This window comes from Acomys russatus, chromosome 17 (assembly GCF_903995435.1).
Source record: "Acomys russatus chromosome 17, mAcoRus1.1, whole genome shotgun sequence".
Taxonomy (NCBI): domain Eukaryota; kingdom Metazoa; phylum Chordata; class Mammalia; order Rodentia; family Muridae; genus Acomys; species Acomys russatus.
Window position 1 is genome coordinate 43,608,364 of NC_067153.1, and position 21,479 is coordinate 43,629,842.

The following is a 21,479-nucleotide window of genomic DNA, read 5'->3' on the forward strand; positions in this document are numbered from 1 at the left end:
TCTATAAACCAGGCTGGCTTCAAACTCACAGAGATCCGTCTGCTTCTGGGATTACAGGTGTGTATCACCATGCCCAGCTTTTTTTTTTTTTTTAATCCCAGCACTTGGGAGGCAGAGGCAGGAGGATCTTTTTGAGTTCGAAGTCAGCCTGGTCTACAAAGTAAGTCCAGGACATCCAAAGCTACACAGAGAAACCTTGTCTCAAAAGAAAAGAAAAAGAAAAAAGAAAAGACTGGAGAAGGCTGTGCTTGTTTAAGAAAAGAGGGGAACAATGAGTAGAAGGAACAGAGTAGAAATATGAAGGATGCTATCTGAACTCAGGCCAGATCCTGCTCCTACTTGGTAGGGGTGACGGGTTGGGGGAAGCAGATCGAGTTTATTATTAGTATTAGTAGTATTAGTAGTATTTAGTAGGTGGTGGTGGTGGTGGTGGTAGTAGTATTGTCTTGGAAATTGAACCACTGATCTAGAGAGTGCAGTGCATAATTGAGGACTTCAAATAACAAGATTTCTTATTGATGGGGAAGGAGGTTTGGAGTTGAAATTATGGAGTAGACGTTAGGAATATTAAATGTGAATATGCTGGCCAATACATTGACAAGATACCAAGAGAATGTGCAGATTGAAAACAATGATGATTGATGGTGGCCTGGGGAGGGGCAGCTTCTTGGAGCATGAAGAGTCTCTAGAATGGTGTAGTATTTTCTAGGCCTTTTCCTGAGAGAGATGCTTGTGTTCAGAGAGGTTAGATATTTATTATATATTTCTTCAGAGTTGGGAACTGTAGGTTCTGCCTCTTTGAGTTTAGGAAGATTTTTTTTTCTCTGCCAAAAAGAGATGAAACAGACAGTAGCTACCAGAAGCTCATAGTAGGTAAATCATAAATAATTCTTAAATTATGTAAAACTGTTCTTTCCATTATTGTTTGCTATCCTTTTTAATTTAAAAAAGTTATTATTATTATTATTATTTATATGATTGTGTGTGGACGTACATGACACAGTACACTTAGGGAGGCAGAGCACAACTTTATGTAGTCTACTTTTTTATTTTCTTCAAGACAGGGTTTCTCAGTTTGTAGCCCTGACTTTCCTGGAATTACTCTGCAAACCAGGCTGGCCTCAAACTCACAGAGATCCACCTGCCTCTGCCTCCTGAGTGCTAGGATTAAAGGCATGCGCCACCATACACACACACACACACACACTTGCACACGTACTTGCTTTTTTCATTTGCTACTTAAATTCACTGTGCTATTTAAATTGACTGTGCAGTTCAGGCTGGCCTAGAACTCAGTTCTTCTGCGTCAGCCTCCAAATGATAGAATTATAGGTACAAACTGCACCTGTCTCTGCTTATTTTTACTCTTATCTTTTTTTTTCCACCACCTTCCTCCTCTTCTAGTTCTCTGTTAATTTAGCAAGTATTTATTGATCACTGCTGTGTGTCAGGAACTGTCCTGGGTGCTGACACACACTGAGCTGTCCATTGAATTGTAATTTGTTTTTTACTGCATTAAGTGCTTTAAGTGCAAACAAGAAGAATGTCAGTTGCACATTAGTTTATGACTACTGCCTACCTTTGCCCCGAATGGTAACTGGAATGCAGTTGTATATGGCTAACAACACAGCCTTGTAATTTTAGTGAATTTAGTTGTTTTAGTGAAAGTATCTATTATAAATACTAAAGGCATACTCAACAACAGTTGTCATAGTAAAACTCTAGAAGCCTCTAAATATTCCTTTCAGAGGTTTAGTGACTATCTCTTATTTTTCCCAAGGACCATTTCTTAGTGAATTTCCCTGCTGTGTACAAGAAAGAACACTGAATACATTTAATACAGTTACCATGAGTCGGTCTTTTGTTCCACACTTGCAGAGGTTGAGAATGAGAATTATGTTCTGTAAAGTCATTAATGGCACATCAGAAAATGTAAAGGTAGGAGGTATGCACTTGATTCCTTTCCCTCAGAGGCTCATGTGACCTACTTCATTTGACTGCATTTCATCTGTCATAGTGGTTCTCACTCATCAAAAGTTACAATCTTTCCTCTAGTGCCTTGCCTAGCTATAACAGAGTGGAACTGTGTATTAACAGAGATGTTTAGCTCTGCTATAGATCTCCTGACATATCTTGGACCTTAGCTATTAGGCATATCCTCCCTTTCTTTTATTGAGATATTATGAAAAATGATATACTTTCATAGGCAATCTAGTTACTAAGTTTAAAAAGCACTTATTGGGCACTTACTATTTATTGTATTCTAGCTATAGGTGTGCCAAGTTGTGGCAGGGTTAGTGTTTGTACCCTGGAAACTTGAGTCTCCCTGAGAGTCTTCCATGGGCCGTGGCACTGTTATTAAATGTGGATCTCCTTGAAAGCATTGACTTCTTCCTGGAAGGAAGTTCCACAGTGAAGAGGGAACATGTGGACTGGGCTTTGGAGGAAGATTAAAAAGGCTCTGTTGTCCTGGCTTGTGTGGAGGTGGGTAGAGGCAGAAGAGGGTTACAAGTAAATGGAGCTGTGTGACACATAGATAGTAACTATGACAGAAGATGCTCAATCGTTTTGAATGTGTTTCAGATAGCCTACTATGTCTTGAACTCACACTGACATTTATTAAATCAGTCCAGAGCACAAGAATCCCAAGTGATTTCTGTGGCTACTCCACTCTAAGGGATGTGGATAGTAACTTCCCACTCCTTGAATGTGGCTTCACAACCACCCGAGGACCAAGTTCAACATTACCAGTGACGCCATGTTTCCATTATGTGCCCTGGAGGTAGTGTGAAGTAGCACTTTTTCCTTAAACCTTACTCAAGAAAATACCAGAATGATCGTACAAAATATCTGACAGCAGTTATCAAGGAAAATGAAAGTGTCTGAGAATCAGCCAAGAGGAGCCTAAGGAGACACACGGCTACATGCAGTGTGCGGTGCTCAGAGGGACCCACCCACATGTGTAAATACTAATGAGATCTCAGTGGGATATGCACTTTAGTAAATGATAATGTGTCATTATGGCTCTTTAATTGTGATAAATGGACCAGATTAGGACCAGCCAGGGTGACGATGAGCATAGACTGGGTTCAGGGTACATACGGAAATGTTCTATCTTTGCAACTTTCTTGTAATTCTGAATTTGTTCTTTTAAAAAAAAAATGAAGTTTCTTTACTCCATATTTTAAGACTCTAGGACAAGAGCCTTGTGCTGTCTTTAATACTTGGTGGTTGGCTGAGCTCAGTAGAGCAGTTCTGCTCCAGTGTTGTACTGGCTGCCTGTGCAGTCAACTGGATGCCCAGTTGTCCAGAAACATCCAGAACAACTCATCGCATGGCTGACAGCCAGTGGCAGCTGGTAGCTGGGAGCTCAGCTTGAGGCTGTTGACTAAGCATGGAGGTGCATCTCTATGTGACCTTTCTACCAGCCTTAGGGTGGCTGGGATCCACCAGGGTATGTTCCAAGAATGCAGCAGCCATGGGTATCTTAAGGCCCAGCCGCAGAAGTCCTCCATGTTCTGTCAAATTAAACCAAGTCGCAGAATGACTCCAGATTTAAAGGGCAAGGGCACAATTACTGCCTCTCAGTGAGAAGATTGGCAAAACACTCAAAGCTGTCTTTAGTCTACCACACAGTGATTAAAGTGCTCAATGCCAGGTTGAAGAAGAGGGGTGACAAGAGACTGGATTATTTCAGACTGCAGAGTTTCCAGAATAGGCAGTAGGTGATGAAAAGGGAAAGGAAATCCTCGCTTCACTCTGTTTGCTTTGACTAGTCTTGATGGAGGAGATAGACTAAAACATTTGTATCTTGACCTTGATGTTTCCAAAGAAAGAATCTGAGTCCCACATGGTAGTACTCAGGCTGAGACAGGAGAGTTGTAAATTCAAGATCAATCTGGGTAACTGAGGAAGACTTTCAGAAAAGCAGGGAGGAAGTGAGAATAACCGCCTAGCCTGTATGTCAGTTTCCTTAGGGTCTTGAGCTTTCAGTGTAGACCGGGCTGGCCTTGAACACCTGCCTGCATGCTAGAATTAAAGATCTATGTTCCCATGCCTAGCTTCTCCTTTATATTTCTTATGAAGAACAAACTATTATAATCATTTTCAACTTCGTAGCTATTTTTTTCTAAATCATATTTTTCTCCATCTCTCATACTAGGGATTGGCAGCCTGGGCTTCCTGCATTCCAGACAAGCTCTTTACCACTGAGTTGGCAAGTAGAAGCAGGAGGAGCTTTTGTTCTAAAGTTAATCTTGTCTATATAGTGATCTCAGGCCAGCCTGGGTTGCATGAGACCCTCTTACAAAATAAAAATATTGACTGAATGAAGCCTACATATTCGCTATAATGGTTTTTTTTATCATTATCAATATTAACAAGTAAATTTAGTCTTTTTCTACAGGGAATACAGTGATCCTTTGATTTGCTTATCATTAATGACAGTTAAACAAGATGATTTGGACATGAATACATGCTAGCATTTATCTTTTACAAAGTTCAGACACCTTAATAAAAATGTCCTGCTTTTTAAATAAGTTTTTGTATCTCTACCTTAGACTGAGTCTGCATTAGCAAATTATAATAAGGCTTCATGGGTCTTGATATCAGGTGATAATGGTGGGTCTGAAGAGTTAGGGGACACACAGAAACATGTGCAGGAGTGGAATGGGAGTAGCTGAGACAGTCATGAAAAGGAGGGTGGCTTGGATGGTAAGAAATAGTAGAGAGGGTGAATCCGTTGTAGCTGGTGTTACCAATTCTGCAACTGAGCCCAGGCCTTCCGAGGCCAGTCAAGTGGCTGCCACTGTAGCCCTAGCCTGTTTTGTCTTGTTTTTTTAAACTGAGTATGGGTGGGTTCTGATTTTGAAATATTGAGGTGCCTAAAGGCATCCCAGAGGAAATATTTGCTAGGCATTTGGGGCTTCAGTAGAGATAAGAGACAGAGATAGAAACAAAGAACATAGGGGAGGGAAGCAGGGCAATAACCTGCGAGTGTTTGGGGGCATTCCCGGCCTGCAGGGACAGGTGGAGCCAGTGTAGTCCTACAGGGAGTATTTTAGACTGCATCAAACCCTGGTATAAGCAAGAATTACCTTGGGTGCCTTTCTTTACTTTTTCAAACAGCTTTATTGAAGTCTTATTTCATAAGCCATTAAATTCATCCATTTGTTGGGGCCGTAGTTAGTGGTAAAGCAGGTATTTAGCATTTGTAAAGAAAGCCCCGAGTTCAATTCTCACTGCATTGCTATGGTCACAGAATTATACAGCCACTTTTTAGTTTCATTTCTCTTGCTGTGATAAAGACATTCTAGCTTACAATTCCAATTCACTATCCATCATTGAGGGAAGTCAAGGCGGGATCCTGAAAGTGGGCTTGCTTGTTATTCCATATAGAATTGCTTCCAACCAAGGAACTCACTTCAAAGCCAAAGAAGCCAGACAGAACTGTGGAGGATGCTGCTTGCTGTCTGTCTGGCAGACAGGTTTATGCTCAGATAGCTTTCTTTCAGGACCTCCTGCCTCAGTTAACAGTCAAGACAAGTCTCCCACAGACAGACTCAGAGACAAATCTGGTGTAGGCATTTCCTCAATTAAGAGTCTCTTCCCAGGATATGTGTGAAGTTGACAGTTAAAATTAACCTGGACATTAAGTAGTACATTCTAAAAAGAAAACAAACAAACAAACAAACAAAAAAAAACCACAGTGAAAAACAAAACAAAACAAAACTAACCAAGACCAATATTTAGTACAATTTCAGAACATTTTCACTAGCCATTACTTCTTATTCGTTTCCTCTGGCCTCAGGCATCTATTAGTCAACTTCCTGCCTATATGCTATTATGTGTTCTGGGTATTTTACATACATAAACTCATAATTTTGTGTGTGTGAAACTTTTTTCACTTGGTATAATGTTTTTAGTACTCCTACATATTATGGTATATTACTAGTATTTTATTCCCTTATTTGCTTGAATAAGTCACACACACAAAATAATGTATTAGTCAGATGATAGACATTTGGATTATTCCCACTTTTTTACTGTTATAAATAATGTTGCAGTGAAAATTTGTGTATAAGCTTTTATGTAAACATATTTTTCTCTTAATTATATATCTAGAAGTAGAATTATTAGCTATATGGCTTATATTTGGCCTTTTTAGGAACTGCCAAACTATCTTCTAAATTGGTTATACCATTTTATATTCCACTATGAATGTGAGTGTTTATAATTTTGATTTGCACTTCAAATACTTGTGTGAGTATGTGTATACACATGCATGCCACAGGACATGTGTAGAGGTCAGAGAACAACATCCAGGGTCAGTCTCTGACTGCTAAGTGAGAACTACTCGCTGTTGCTTACCACTGAGAATGTCAGCCTTGCTGGCCAGCACACTTCGAGGGAATCTCTCATCTCCGCCTTTTGCTTTGCAGTAGGCATGCTTGGACTACAGCAGGTTTACCTGGGTTCCACACTCTAGTCCTCATGTTTGGTCTGCACATGCTTTAAGCATTCAGCCATTTATGCAGCTCCATGCATGCTTTTTTTTTTTTTTTTTTTTTTAAATGAAGGTGAATGGGTTCATCCTCGAGTTAGCAGAAATATGATTTTAAGAGTTAGGATCCTGCAACCAATATTTTCTTTATAAGCATCCCATATGAGTACCATGCAGGTTATAGGTAAATTGCAGCTGACCTAGAGAAACAGTGGAAGAAGAGCCAGTGAGTTTGTTGTTATGACTTCTTGGGGGAGATGTGAGCAAACATCTGTTTACCACAGATAGGGCACTAACAACAGACCAAGTAAATGTTCCCACTCAAGTCTTGCTTGGTGAGCCTTTGAGGTTATTGAGGTTGTTTACAAGAGCATAGGTGACTCACTGGCCCCTGCATCACCAAAAAGAAAGCCTGGGTGCCAGCTCATGAAACCTGCATCCCTAGAGCTCCCTCTGCAGCTTGCAGGTAGCCTGTATGTGAGAGTGGCTTCTCCAGTAGTTTTCACTTACTTGATCTTGGGAAAGGGCCTCTTGGCTCTTGGATGTCCCAGGAGCTTCCTAAGGAGCTCAGGGTTAACTTCCTTTATTTCCTATGCATTAGAAGTTTTCCTTCTCTCTCTAAGAATTTTCAAAGTGATCTTTCTTTAATGGCTATTTCACTTAAATTTGTGGTTCTTGTCTAAATTTGATTCTTGGGCTGGGGCATAACTTGGGGATAGAACATGAGTTAAGTATAAACAAGGCCTTTTGGGTTTATTACTGAATGAAAAAAAGAACTATAAAGGACAGGACAGGACAGGATCACTCCTAGGTGTGGTGGAAGAAAGTTTATTACAGATAAAAGGGAGAGCATAGGCAGAGGCAGGGACATCTGGGAGAGTCCAGAGTGGACATGACCAGACAGAGCTGGGGTATGTGAGGAGAGGGGGAAGATGGAAGAGGGAAGAAAGGGGACTGAAGTGGAGCAGCCAGGAGGCCAAAGGCACTAAAAGGGTGGGTAATCAAAATGGCAGCCTGGTCTGTTTTGATATGTTAAATGGCACATTGGTCTGTTTTGAAACTTAACAATTTCGCAGCACTGTCTTAGTCACTGTTCTGTTGCTGTGAAGAGACACCATGACAAAGTCAACTCTTTAAAAAAAAGCAATAATTGAGGGCTTGCTTACAATTTCATAAGTTATTCCATTATCATGCTGGAAAGCATGGCAGCACATGTAGCATTGAGGAGCTAGCTGAGAACATCACATCCTGATCTGCAGGCAGAGAGAGAGAGAGAGACAGACAGACAGACACACAGACACAGACAGACAGAGACAGAGTCAGAGAAAGCAGGGAGAGACAGAGAGACAGACAGACACTGGGCCTAGTGGGCTTTTGAAACCTCAAAGCCCACCCTCAGTGGCTTCCTCCAACAAGGCTACACCTCCTAATCCTTCTAATCTTTTCAAAAGTTCCACTCCCAGGTAATTAAGCGTTTAAATATATGAGCCTATGGGGTCTGTTCTCAGTCAAACCACCACAGTCATGCGTTGTCTAAGAAGTTAGACACATTGTCCAACACGCTGCTATTGTGCTGGCCTTGTTCCTCTTGTAGTTGTGCTCTTGATTCACTGAACTGATGTATAAGGCTTCACAATGGAAAAAAAAATTACCAAAAGGCTAACGTGATGTAGTAAGAGAAAAGAAAGCAAAATGTGGTGGTTTGTACCTATAATCCCAGGATTCAAGTAGCTAAGGCAGGAGGGTAGTGAGTTTGAAGTCAGCCTGAGCAACATAGTAAAACCATTTCTCAACAACAAAAACAGGAGAGGGAAGAGTGCGAGAACAACTAGGTAGCCATATGTAAGTGCCTGGGCTTTCAGTTATATACCTTACATAAAACTTAATATGAGGTGGTCCATAGCTCTGAATATGAGGGTCAAAAGTAAAAAACCTTTGGAAGACACATATAGAACATGTCTTCATGGCCCTGTGAAGGTTATGGAAGTTTCTTAGTAGGTTGTAAACAGCAGCAGGACAGTTTTTAAATTGGATTTCATTAATTTTTCAACTTTCATGGTGGTGTGTGCCTCTAATTCCAGCATTTGGGAAATAGATGTAGAACTTTAAAACTTTCTATTTAAACATGTTCGTGTCAGGGCCCTGGAGTGGGTGAGCCAATCAGTAATCCTCTTTGCCTCCTTTTCCATGTGGCTGGTTCTCCAAATCTCCTTTCTCTCTTTTTCACCAGTATTTACCTGTTTGATTGGCTTAGTGAGGACTGGCAGCTGGGCCTCACCCAGTAGGGCTGTCAAGGCAGGCCCTAGCCCTGGTAGTTGTACTGTACCTAACCCTTCCAGTAACAATAGGACCCATGAGAAAATCAGATTTGGAAAGGAAGAGAATGAATGTTGTTTCCCACTTGAGGTTTGAGGTGCTCTATACTATCGGTACTGCTGAATCTGCCTCCCAGGTAAAGGTACATGGCTGAAAGACAGGATGGTTCAGAACGCAGGACAGAATTTGGAATCACCCAAATGTAATAGTTGAATTAGTAAGATTAGACTAAATTGCAGTAGCAGAATGTAGAGAGAGAAGTTCAGGGACAGATGCTGGGAGAAGTGCTTGCTTAGGAAATATGGAAACAAGAAACAGAATCCAGTCATCAGAGCTTTATCAGATCTCTTGTTTGTGCCAGGCCTCCAGTGTAGAAGACATTCAGCGTGTCTGGCTCAGGTATTTGCATTGTTGGTACGGAGCCAGACAGCAAAATACATGAACAAATAAGAGGTCCTTCTGGGTAGTGATGTGTGTTACTCAAGAGAATGACTGAATATGGAAGATGCCTCAGCTTCAGGGACACTCTGCTCAAAGAGATGGCACCCAAGTGGATGTCTAAACGATGGCAAGAAAGCTTTTATGTAACAGGATTGTAAAAAGCATTCTGAGTCCCACGAATCCACAGGCCCCAATATTGGGTAAGGGAGAGAACAGGAAATAAAATGGAAATCTATATGAGAGTTCAAGGTGCAAAAGAACTTCAGAAGGGTAGCGGTGGCTACTCTGTTAAATGGCAGTAGAACTCAGGGAGTAACTCACTAGGGAGAGCTCCACTCAGGGGTTTACATTTTAAGAAAACTAAGCATAGCCAGGCATGCCTATAATCCAAGTGCTCAGGGAGGCGGGAGCAGGTGGGTCTCTGTGAGCTAGTCCAGGACAGCTAGAGCTACACAGAAGGATCCTGTCTTTAAAAAACCGGAAGGGGGGGCGGGGGGAGAGGAAGAGAGAGAGAGAGAGAACTAAGTATAGTGGAAAATTGCAGAAGGTTTTAGAAAAACAGCAGGTACCCTCAAACAGAATTTAGAGTGACATGCAGCTTCCATGTGGCAACTGTGGGAACTCACAGCTCACTCTGCTGCTTCTAGAGGGGAAAACTTTACAATAAAGAAAATTGAGTTCTACCATCCCATGGGATTCAGCTGCATGTGTTATTTCCTTACTAATAGCACTGTTTGAAATGAGTATCAGCTTAAGGAAAAATCATGACTCAGGTGGGAGGATAGAAAGCAAAGGGGGATCAGGATTGAGGAGGAAGTATTACTTGATATTTTAAGACATATATGTAAGAACCAGGGTGTAGCTAAATGATAGAGCACTTGCCTAGCATTGTAGAAATCACTTAATCAGGCAGTCAGCCAGCTTCAACTGCATATTTAAATAATTTAAAAAATCAAGTTACTGAGCTGGGCATGGTTGCGCACACCTTTAATCCCAGCACTCGGGAGGCAGAGGTAGGCGAATCACTGTGAGTTTGAGGCCAGCCTGGTCTACAAAGCAAGTTCAGGACAGCCAAGGCTACACAGAAACCCTGTCTCAGGAAAAAAAAAAGTTACTTGTAAGGAGTGGAAATACTGGCTGAGTTTACTCTTAAAAATTTAGGCAGTTAAAAGCAAGTATGGGGCCTTGAGAGATGGCTCAGCAGAGGATTGGCATTTGATTCCTAGCACTATGGCAGATCACAGCTGACTAACTTCTGTTTCAGAGGCTCTGACACCCTCTTCTGGCCTCTACAGACACTGCATCATGTTACACTGTACATGCAGGCAAAACACTCATACACATAAAATGAAAATAAGTAAGTCTTTAAAGAAAAAAGGAAAAATCAAGCTAGAGAGATGGCTCAGTGGTTAAAAGCACCTCTTCCAGAGGATCCCAGTTCAAATCCCAGCACACATATGGAAGCTCACAACCGTCTATAACTATGAAACCTGACACCTTCATGTAGACATGTATATGCAGGCAAAACACAAAAACCACCAATGTACATTAAAAAACAAAAGCAAACAAACAAACAAAAAACCTGGCTGTGGTGGCACACACCTGTAATCCCAGCACGTGGGAGGCTGGAAGATTTGAGTTGCAGGTGGTAAAAGATGGGGTAGTTTAAAAAAAAAAAAAAAGGTAATAGGGAATGTTTGAGGCTTCACAAAGCCAAAAATTTTAGATTGAGATGCAAAATATGTGTCAATTGAAGAGACAGACTTACTAAAACTAGGGAACAGGTGCAAGAGAAAGAAGAGTTCCTTAGATAGGAAGATCCAGAGAAAGCAGAGAGGTTAGTGTAGCTGATGGGTACAGGGTTCAGAGAACGAAGTTGGCCTAGCAGAACCCTAGAGGCGGGGGAGGGTGATGAGTGAAAGATACAGGTTTGTAGTTATGGTCAGAAGAATAAAAGAGAGGCTTTGAGTAGACTAAGTTCCTAAGACAACCTTAGGCCTGTGGAGCAGGAATAGCTGCCTGGTGGATGGACCCTTTATGTTTGGGAATTGTAGAAACATTGCTGACTGTAGGAGAGATGTGTTTGTGAAGATGGAGCGCTCATTCACTCCAGTGTCTGTCTTCTGGGAAAGGGGCTGTGGAAAGTGTATTGAATGAATGCCTGTGTGGGAGGCTGTGGTTTATCCACAAAGATCACTGTGTTTCTGTCTATCCAAGCTCACCCAAAGGGAAGCTAGAGCAAAGGGTTGTAGCAGGCACTTCAGGAGGTACTCTCAGGATAGAGGTATGGGAGCAGGGGACGATGGAGAAGGCAGTGCCAGATACCAGCAGCCGCTTCTAGGGAATGAAATGACTGGTGAGTAGGTCCCAGAGAGGCGGGGTTGGGGTTGGGGTGGGGGTAGGGGCAGGAGGTTCCCAGGCAATGCCAGGGACTGACATGGCAGAGGGTCTACTCTGTCACTTTCCACAGCAGTGTCCTGTAGATGAGACAAGGGGGGTGGAAACACAGTAATGTCCTAAGAACAAGTCATCCGAGGAACAAATTTTGGAAATTGAGAAGGAAATATTCTGTCTTCCTGTGTGTTAAGATCCAAAAAGACTTCGGGAAATAGCACCCTGAAAACACAAGTCAGTCAAGTTTTAGAATTTTCTTCATTTTCAGAATGGATGTTGGGGTGAAGCAGTGTGAATTGGTGGTGAGGCCCAGAGCCTAGGCTGCCTGTTTCTGAGCAGAGGTAAAAGAGAAGAGCCACCCATTTGAGACAGGTTTGAGTGTGAGGTTGTGAAAAATTGACAATAAAAGATTTCTAACTATATATCAACCAAAAATTAATGCAAAATCAAATGTAAAATGAACACAGGGTATGTTGAGCAGTGCTTGCCACTGTGCGTTACCCAGCTTCAGAGCAGCCTTGATTCTGACACATAGCATGTGTGCTTTGCAGTGCAGATGCTGTTGTATCATGCAAAACCAACAGTTGCTGATCAAAACACCACACCTGGGATGGAAACTGTTGTGTTATGAATTGTGGTATCTTGTTTTTGTTGTGTGCAAGTACATGTATGTGGAAGACCAAAGGATTAACTTCAGCTGTCTCTGTTCAGATGACAGCTACCTTTCATTGCTGTTTTTGTGCATCTGTGCATGCATGTGTTCCTGTGTGTGCAGCTCAGACTACCCACTGCTCAGCTTTGTCTTTCGTTTATCTTCAAGCATCTGGCTACTCATCATGACGTCTCAGTTCTGTATTCTAGCGTCCTTCTGTTGCTGCTCCTCTACTGCCTCTGCCACTACTTTACTGTCTGTTGTTTCTTTCATTTCCACCTGAGCCTGGAAAGGCAAAGGCAAACTACATTATACGTCGAGTATATAAAGCAACCCTGCTTTTGTATATAGTCAGAGAAGGACTATTTGTAGCCATCATAGCAAACCTCTTGTGCAAATGAGGGTTTGTGTTTGCACTAGATAGCAGTGTCCCTTTCCCACAAGTCACAATTCCCTCTAGTAGGCCACTAGGGAAAGTGCACCCTTCTGCCTGCACATGGAGTTCAAGTAGTGATAGCAAAACATCTTGTACAAACAGTTTGAAACTGTCCTTGTTGGGCCTTGTACTTTCAGAAGCCCAAGCAAGCAGCTGGATCATCATGTGTTTTCCTGAATGTGTCAGAAAAGTGTTTAGAGCAGCTGGTGCTAGAATCAGAGAAGTCGTCTGGCTGGTGGGCAGTCCTTTTGCTCAGGGAAGTGGGCAGGGCAGCGAGGGAGAGTACAGAAGCTCAACCACAGTGAGCCAACAAGCTCCCCCTGTGTTTGCTTATTTACAAGAAAGTGAACTTCAGGCAAAGTGCTTATGATAAAAATTTGAAGAACTTATCAACAACAACAATAATGATTTTTAACAGTTTTTAAAGTGCTTTAGCAATGCTTTACACCTGCTCAGTGCTTCAAGTACAGATAGGCCCCTCTCATCTTGGAGTCTCATTGAATCTGAGATTAAGGGTCTCAGGTAATTAAAGGTTTCTTGTTAAGGGATCTTAGTAAACTGTGATGCTATTCACAAGAGAATTAGGAGACATATTGCTAGGTGGTTGTGGCACACACGTTTAATCCCAGCACTGGGGAGTCAGAGTCAGTTGGATCTCAGTGAATTCAGGGCCAGCCTGGTCTACAGATCAAGTTCCAGGACAGCTAGGGCTATACAAAGAAACTTTGTATTGAAAAAAAAAAAAAAAAAAAAAAAAAAAAAAGAAATGAAAAAGAATTAGGAGATATAGGAGGCTAGGGAGATGGCTCAGTAGTTAAAGTACTTGGTACACAAGCACAAGAGCAGGAGTTTGGATTCCCAGAACACACAAAAATGCCAGGTGAGCATGGCAGCCCATTTGTAATGCCAGCCTTGGAAGGTGGAGACAGCATCCTTATAGAAAGCTGGCTAGTGAGATTAATATATCAACAGTCTGGGTTTGAGAGAGATCCTGTTTCAGTGAATAAGCTGGAAGAGTGAGCTAGGATGACTCCTTGGGCCTTTCCATGAATGTATACCACAGATGTGGAATCGTGCAAAAATACTGTTAACCGCTGGACCATCACCCCAGTCCTTGGTTGTGTTTTGTTTCTTTTGTTTTTCAATTATGCATTTGGGAGTAGTTTTCATAAGACTGATAAGCCCATTAATAGAGGTATCTCCAGTTCTGTCATTTCCTTTGTGACCAGCAAACACCTGGTAGTAAAATGTCTGTTTTCCTTAGAAATGTATATAAACATATATGAATAATTATGAAGAACACCCCCCCCCAACACACACTGTAGCTCTGGCTGGTCTCAACCTCAGAGAGACTGGCCTGACTCTGCTTCCTGAGTGCAGGGAATAGAATAAGCCAAGAAATAGAAGATAATGGTGCCCTAGGTGGCCCCATGTGTCCTCCCTAAATCAGTCCCCTCCCTGATCATACTCTCTCCCTTGCTAAAATAATCACTACCCTAAATTTCATCTCAGTCATTCCCTCCATTAATAATCAAAGCTTTATTTATGTAGATGTATCTATACATATGCACAGGCTAAAGTTCCATTATCTTTAAATGCTTGGGACCAGAAGTATTTCAGGTTTTTGAGCTTTTGGGTTTTGAGATACTTATAAAGCATTTACAGATTATGCATTCCTAATCTAGAAATCTGAAATCTGAAATGCTTTCAACACTGAAGCTTCAGGTACCAATATAATAAAATTTCCTATTGGGAATATTCAAGCTGTGTTTAAAACTGTAACAGTGCTGGGGAAATGTCTTAGCAGTTAAGAGCACTGGCTGCTCTTCCAGAGGACTCAGGTTTGATTTCCAATACCCATGTGGCAGCTCAAAACCATATGTAACTCCAGATCCAGGGGATCCAACACCTTCTTCTGGCCTCCATGAGCACTAGGCACAGTGCCCATACATATAAAATATAAATACATCTTTAAGTAAATAATTGTATACAGGCTGAAAAAGGATTGTGAGTTTGAAGCCAGCTTGGGCTACTTTAACAAGTGTGTGTGTGTGTGTGTGTGTTTATACATATTCATAAATAAAGTCATACCCTATTTGTTTAGACCATCTTTGTGTGAGTTCCTTATTCAAAACACTGAACCAGTTACAATTAGAAAATACCAGTTGGGAGGCAGGCGTAGTGGTGCACTGCGTGATTCCAGCACTCAGGGAAGCAGTGGCAAGTGGATCTCTGTGAGTTCGAGACAGCCTGGTATGCAAAGTGAGTCCAGGACAGCCAAGGTTACACAGGGAAACCATGTCACAAAAAAACAAAAAAGGGGGTGAGGCAGAGAAAGAAAGAAGGAAAATAAATACTTAAATAGGTAGGGATTCTACAGGGGTTGGAGAAATGGCTCAGAGGTTAAGAGCACTGCCTGCTCTTCAAAGATCCTGAGTTCAATTCCCAGTAACCACATGGTGGCTCACAACCATCTGCAATGAGATCTGGTGCCCTATTCTGTTATGTAGTTACATGCAGGCAGACACTGTATATTTAATAAATAAATCTTTTTAAAAAGGATAAATAAATCTTTTTTAAAGGATTTACTTATTTATTATTATATATACAATGTTCTGCCTACATGTACATCTGCAGGCCTTTAAAATTTTTTTTTTATTTATTAAATATACAATGTTTTGTCCTCATGTAACTGCATAACAGAAGAGGGCATCAGATCTCATTATAGATGGTTGTGAGCCACCATGTGGTTGCTGGGAATTGAACTCAGAACCTTTGGAAGAACAGGAGGCACTCTTAACCACTGAGCCATCTCTTCAGCCCAATAAACAAATCTGTAATAAAGAAGAAAAGAAAAATAGCAGAAAAGGTTGCACTTCACTTGTTGTTGTTGTTGTTGTTGTATAAGCAATACACTATAACTATTCACATAACATTTGTTTTGTATTAGGTGCTAAATCTAGAGCTGGGCATGTGGTTACATGTTACCCCAGCACTTGAGTGATTAGAGGCAGGGGGATTAAAAGTTCAAGGCCAGCCTCAGGTCCATAGCAAGTTCAGTTGCAGCCAGGACGGCATGAGATACAAAGAAACAAACAAAACAACACAAATATCTTGGTCTAGTGAGATGACTCAGTGGGTAGCAACTGTAGCTGACAAGCCTGAGTTCAGCCCTCAGGACCCACATGGTAGAAGAAGATAGCCAGCTCCCACAGGTTGTCCTCTGACCTCCCCACATATGTATGTCTGTACATGTTTACTTTCATGTCTAAACAAATTAGTAGTACAACTTTAAAATAAATCTTTCTGGGCCCAGTGGTACACACTATCTTATCTTAGCATCGGTTTGTGTAAATCTTTTACCTCTTGGTACTGCTCCTCCTTGGACTGTGGAATCCCTGCGAGTCCTGCAGCGGTCGTCTGTAGACACTAAGGGGTGAAGGCACTCTCTATGATTCGCTTCTCTCAACAAAGGTTACATTCTTGTAACTTAGCTGGCTTGAGTGTGTAGCTAAAAATGTCATAACCTATTTATTCTGCTGTATTTTCTTCTGCTAAAAATGTTACTGTTGCCGAGCGTGGTGGCACACGCCTTTAATCCCAGCACTCAGGAAGCAGAGGCAGGTGGAACCCTGTGAGTTGGAGGCCAGCCTGGTCTACAAAGTGAGTCCAGGATAGCCAAGGCTACAGAGAGAAACCCTGTCTCGAAAAACCTTTAAAAAAAAAAAAGTTACTGTCTGCTGCGCAGTGGTGGTGTATGCACTTGGGATACAGAGGCATGCCGTCCTTTGGGAGTTCAAGGCTTGCCTGGTCTACACAGAGAAAACCATTTCTCAGAGAGAGAGGGAGAGGGAGGGAGGAGAGAGAATATGATAATAAATAGATACTTTTGTATATTTATAAAAGTTCTTTTAGAGCACATACCTGGAAATGTATTTGAAGCTTGTATGGTAAGTCGGTATTCAAATTCCCAAGTGAGGGCAAACTTTCTCAAAGTCGTTGTACCAGTTTTCCCTCCTACTAGGAGTAGAGAGTTGCCACGCTACTCACCTCTGCTAACACTCCATGTTGCTGGGCTTTGTCATTTTACCCAGTGTGGTGGTTGTGAAATGGTGTCTCTTTGTGGTTTTAATTTGCATTTTTATGACTGACAAGAAATTAAGCAGTTTTTCCTGTGTTTAAGAACCATTTATATGTTCTCTTCGGTGAAATTCTCACCCAGTCATTTTGCAGGTTTTCCATGGGCTAGTATTTTCTCATTGATTCTTAGATAGTCTTTTATGTTCCAGATGCTAGTCCTTTGTCACGGTGCCTGAAGTGCTCACCAACACTCTTCCTTTTTCCTCCTGTACCCTGTTCACCCAAGGAGAAGTGCCGTGAGCACACCTGGAGAAAGCGAGTCTCAGGCCTTCACTCTGTGCTAGACACTGTGGTAGCATGGCCCTCCAGGTGTGCACAGAGCAGGGCCTACCACTGGAGCACTTCGCATCGTAGTACTGACTGCTGCTGACCTGTGGTGCTTGCCTTTGCAGGTGGAACAGGAGGATTTTGTAATGGAAGGGCATGGCAAGACTCCACCTCCTGGAGAAGAGAGCAAACAGTGAGTCACAGTTTATTAAAGGGTCCTATTACTGATCCCCAGGAGCAGTTGGCTCAGTGTGCTGAGAGCATGCTGCTGGGCTTTGGAGATACTGCAGAGCACACCAGTTGCTTGGTTGATGCGTTGCTTCTATTTATAGACTAAGCAGAGGGACAGGACAGTTGGCTTTGTTGTTTTTCACACTTGGCTAATCAAAATTTATGTTATGCTTAAGCAAAGGCTTTAAGGCTCAGGATGTTCCAAATTGAACTAATTAAGTTTGGGTGTTTTCCAAAGAAAATATGAAATGATGCTTCCTTTCCTTTGCAATGTCTTCATGAAGGAGGCAGTTAATGGCCTGTCTGCACACTCCAGGTGTGGGTTTGGCTGCATAGTACTTCCTGAAATTCATTTTCAGTAATAATTGAAACTTCTGATCACTATTAAAATAACAAAGTTTTTATCTGATGGAGTCCGGGTTAGCCAACAGTCTCGGTAATTCAGGATTTACTTCCAACTTCTGAAAAGGTAGCTGGTTTTAAACTTCAATTTGGTACCTTTGGTGTAGCTTTTTAGTGGCGGTAATAGATCTTATTTTCCCTTGATCTGTCATAGAACTTGGGAAATTGTGTTTCAAAGCAGACTGGTTTTTCATGTGCCCTTTTAAAGGAAAAGCACCTAAGATGAGCTTGAAGCACTGACAACTCCAGGTTTTATTTAGGCAGGAGTTCCCTAAATTGAATGGGATGGTGATTCATGAGATTTACCAAAAATCTTAAAGAAAACTCTCTTCGTCTTTCTCCTCTCCCCCCTTTTTTTCCCTAGAAAATAGTTTATTTTGGTATATCTTAAGAAAATGATGTTTCCCAAATCCTTAAGATGAATTATGCAGAATAGCCTGCTGCCAGGAGGCCAGATCATTAAAGAGAGTACCTCGCCTTGTGTGTGTTGTGAATGGGAAGCAGGAGAGCTTCACAGCCATTTAATTTGCTAAGCTTGCAGTTTTAAAAATAGCTCATAGTATAAATCCTAACTTTGCTCCATTCTGTCTAATGCATTTTTATTTTAGATGGACTGATAGCACCAATTCCTCTTTAGGGAATTAGAATGCCAGACATCTACTTGGTTCAGTGAAAAGGCAGGAGAAATACTCCAGGCAATTTTCTCCATGGCTCCCACTCACTCTCCTACCCCACAATATTGTCCTATAGAAATCACAGTTCCATTTGTCAAGGGCTTTCTGTATTCAAGGTAGGTACATGCCACCGTTACTGAATCAGTTAGGTTTTTGTTTTGTTTTGTTTTTTCCTTAAAGATTTGTTTAATAAAAAGAAGTGTATGGATGTTTTATCTGCATGCATGCCTGTGCACCACATGCATGCTTACTGTCCATGGAGGCCAGAAGAAGGTATCGGAGCCCCTGGAACTGGAGTTACAAGTGGTTGTGAGCTGCTGTGTGAATGCCGGGAATCAATTGTCATTTTTCTGGAAGAGCAGTCAGGGCTCTTTACCACTGAGCCATCTTTTCAGCCCCAGTGTCATTTCCACTTGTAGCATATTGTCTCCATTTTATTGGGAGATCATATTGTCCCTGAGCAGTGCTCCTGAAGGAACTGTGGCTAACACAGTAACATCAGTCAAGGCCAGAGTCTCAGAAGGAATAGGAAGTGGGGAAAACAATGAAAGAGCATGAGGACTACTCTCTAGACACTGAGGAAAGTTTTACTCTGTCAAGGGTGTCCATGCTCAGGGATCCTCGCCGGGTGGGGGTGGGAGGGCAGTTTCTGCACACGTTCTTGGTCTTCTGCTTTCAGAGAGTTTCAGACAGCACTACTAAGCTTCACTAGCTTGTGTGGTATCTTTACTATTCTCTAGAAGCTCCTAAACCCTGAGATGTTGTGTGGTTTTAGTTGGGACTATGGATGGAATCAGGAGTCTTGGGTTTGTAAGGTGAGCACTAAAGTACAGTCCCAGCCTTGTTTGTTTGCTTTTTTTCTTTCATTTGTTAGTTGATTCATCAGTTCTGGGTCTGCTCTGCTACCCTATATTGAAGTAATTAAGTAGGAATGTATCTTCTCTTCCTGAATATACTTACCTCTGTGAGAGTCAAGAGCAGAGTACCTGGGTTCTTTTGTTTCGGGAAAAATAAATAAAATTTTCATTTGTTTGTTTTGTGGTTTGTGGGGGTGGGGAGTTGTTTTTGTTTTTGTTTCCTGTGGTGCTGGTGATTGGACCAGGGCTTTGCAAATGTCAGGTAACTAACTACTCTGCGCTGTGGTCTGTACGCAGCTCCTAGACATACTCTTAACTTTTCCAGGTTGATTTCCCAAAATTGCTCATTTATTTATTGGTAAAGCAGGCTGTAAAATAGCCTGTGTTACTTATGGAAGCACGACACAAATATGTGAAAGCATAGTTTATTGAGGATGTTTTTGCATAGTTGTGTTCACTGCGGGTTGCTGTATTGCTCACAGTAGTCAGGAGAGCAGGGGATGGTGTGGTAGAGTCCTTGCCTAGCGTGCACCAGAGCCTTGGGTTCGATCCCCAGCGCCACAGAGCATGAAGCGGCTGTGCATCATGCCTGAAGCCTAGCACTCAAAGATGGAGGCAGAAGGATCTGAAGTGCAGTGTCGTGCTCAAGTGTGTAGTGAGTTCACAACCATTCTAGGATACAGGAGAGCCTGTCTCAACAACAAAAGAGTCTCAGCATATGAATGAATTCGTCTTAAAACACAGAACAACTTATATAAAATATATGTATAGGGGATGCAATAGATAAAAGCACAATTCCCATAATCTGAGTGTAACCCCTGAAACCCATGTAGAGCTAAAAGGAAGGAACAACCTTCCAAGTGTTGTCTTCCAACCTCCACACATGAGCTGTGTTGTGTGCACATTCACTCACATATCGTTCACATTCTAATAAATAGATAAGAATTTAAAAGTTTACCCTAGATCAGACTAAGATCCATAAGCTGGCCTTGGAGCACAGTAGGAGAGCAGTTGCTGAGCACACACAAGGTCCTCAACTCAATCTCAAGCTTGGCAAGGGGGGGCGAGGGAAGGCTCCATTTGCTGTACTGTTCTTTGCTTTATATTTGGCCACTGTATTTAAGACTATGCCGTTTTGTTTTCTTTTGTTTTTTTTTTAATCTCTTCTCTATTTTTCTAACCTATAGTACTGGGGATTGAACCCAGGGTGCCTCATACATGGGTGCCATGCAATCTGTCACTGAACCTGTTTCTGCAGTCATCTTTTTACTTTTTATTTTTATTTGTATTTTTAAATTTTTTTTATTTTTTATTTTTATATTTTGGTTTTTCGAGACAGGGTCTCTCTGTGTAGCCTTGGCTGTTCTGGACTCACTTCGTAGACCAGGCTGGCCTCAAACTCACAGCAATCCACCTCCCTCTGCCTCCCGAGTGCTGGGATTAAAGGCGTGCGCCACCACTACCTGGCCCTTTTTACTTTTTAAATAATGAGGCAAGGGCTTGCTAAATTGCATAGGTCTCTCCTGAGAGCTCACAGTGTAGCCCAAGGAGGGCCTTGAGTTTGTGATCCTCCTGCCTCAGCCTCTGGAATTATGTTTTGATGATTGTTTAAAAGTCTTGGACAACCCCTTAGCATTTCCTAGATGCAGAAACAATAAAAATGTCCCAAAGAACAAAATTTACAGTTACCTCATCTTCAGATGCAACATTTGTTAGTTGGCTATAGGGGAATTTTCTTCTTTCTTTCTATCTATTTATGTATGTATGTATCTATCTATCTTTGGTTGATTGTTTTAGTAACAAGTTACATATACTATGTAGCCCTGGAATTCACAGAGATACCCCTGAGGTTAAGGGTGTATGCTGTTAACAGACATTTTTTATGTATTTTTCATTTGTATGCATGTTTGATTACAGAAGAATCATGTATATATATGTATCATACATGTGCCTGGTGCCTGGAGAAAGAAGAAGAGATCATCAGAAACCCCCAAAACTGGGGTTACAGATAGTTTTAAACCATTGTGTGTTTCCTGGGAGCTGAAACAAAGTTCTCTGAAAGAGCACCAAATGCTCTTAACCATCAAGCCATCTTTCCAACCACCACAGGGAGGTTTTTGGGGATTTTTGTTTGCTTGTTTGTTTTCATTTGCTCACTTGCTTGCTT

At 41.7% G+C, this 21,479-nt stretch overlaps 1 protein-coding gene across 1 annotated transcript in view; it reads left to right on the forward strand.

Moving 5' to 3' along the window:
• Tnrc6b (trinucleotide repeat containing adaptor 6B) overlaps nt 1-21,479 on the forward strand; it is a 234,121-nt gene that overhangs the window by 62,777 nt on the left and 149,865 nt on the right. The window contains 1 exon segment of the mRNA XM_051160026.1: nt 17,274-17,341. Within this exon segment, the coding sequence (XP_051015983.1) occupies nt 17,274-17,341 (68 nt within the window).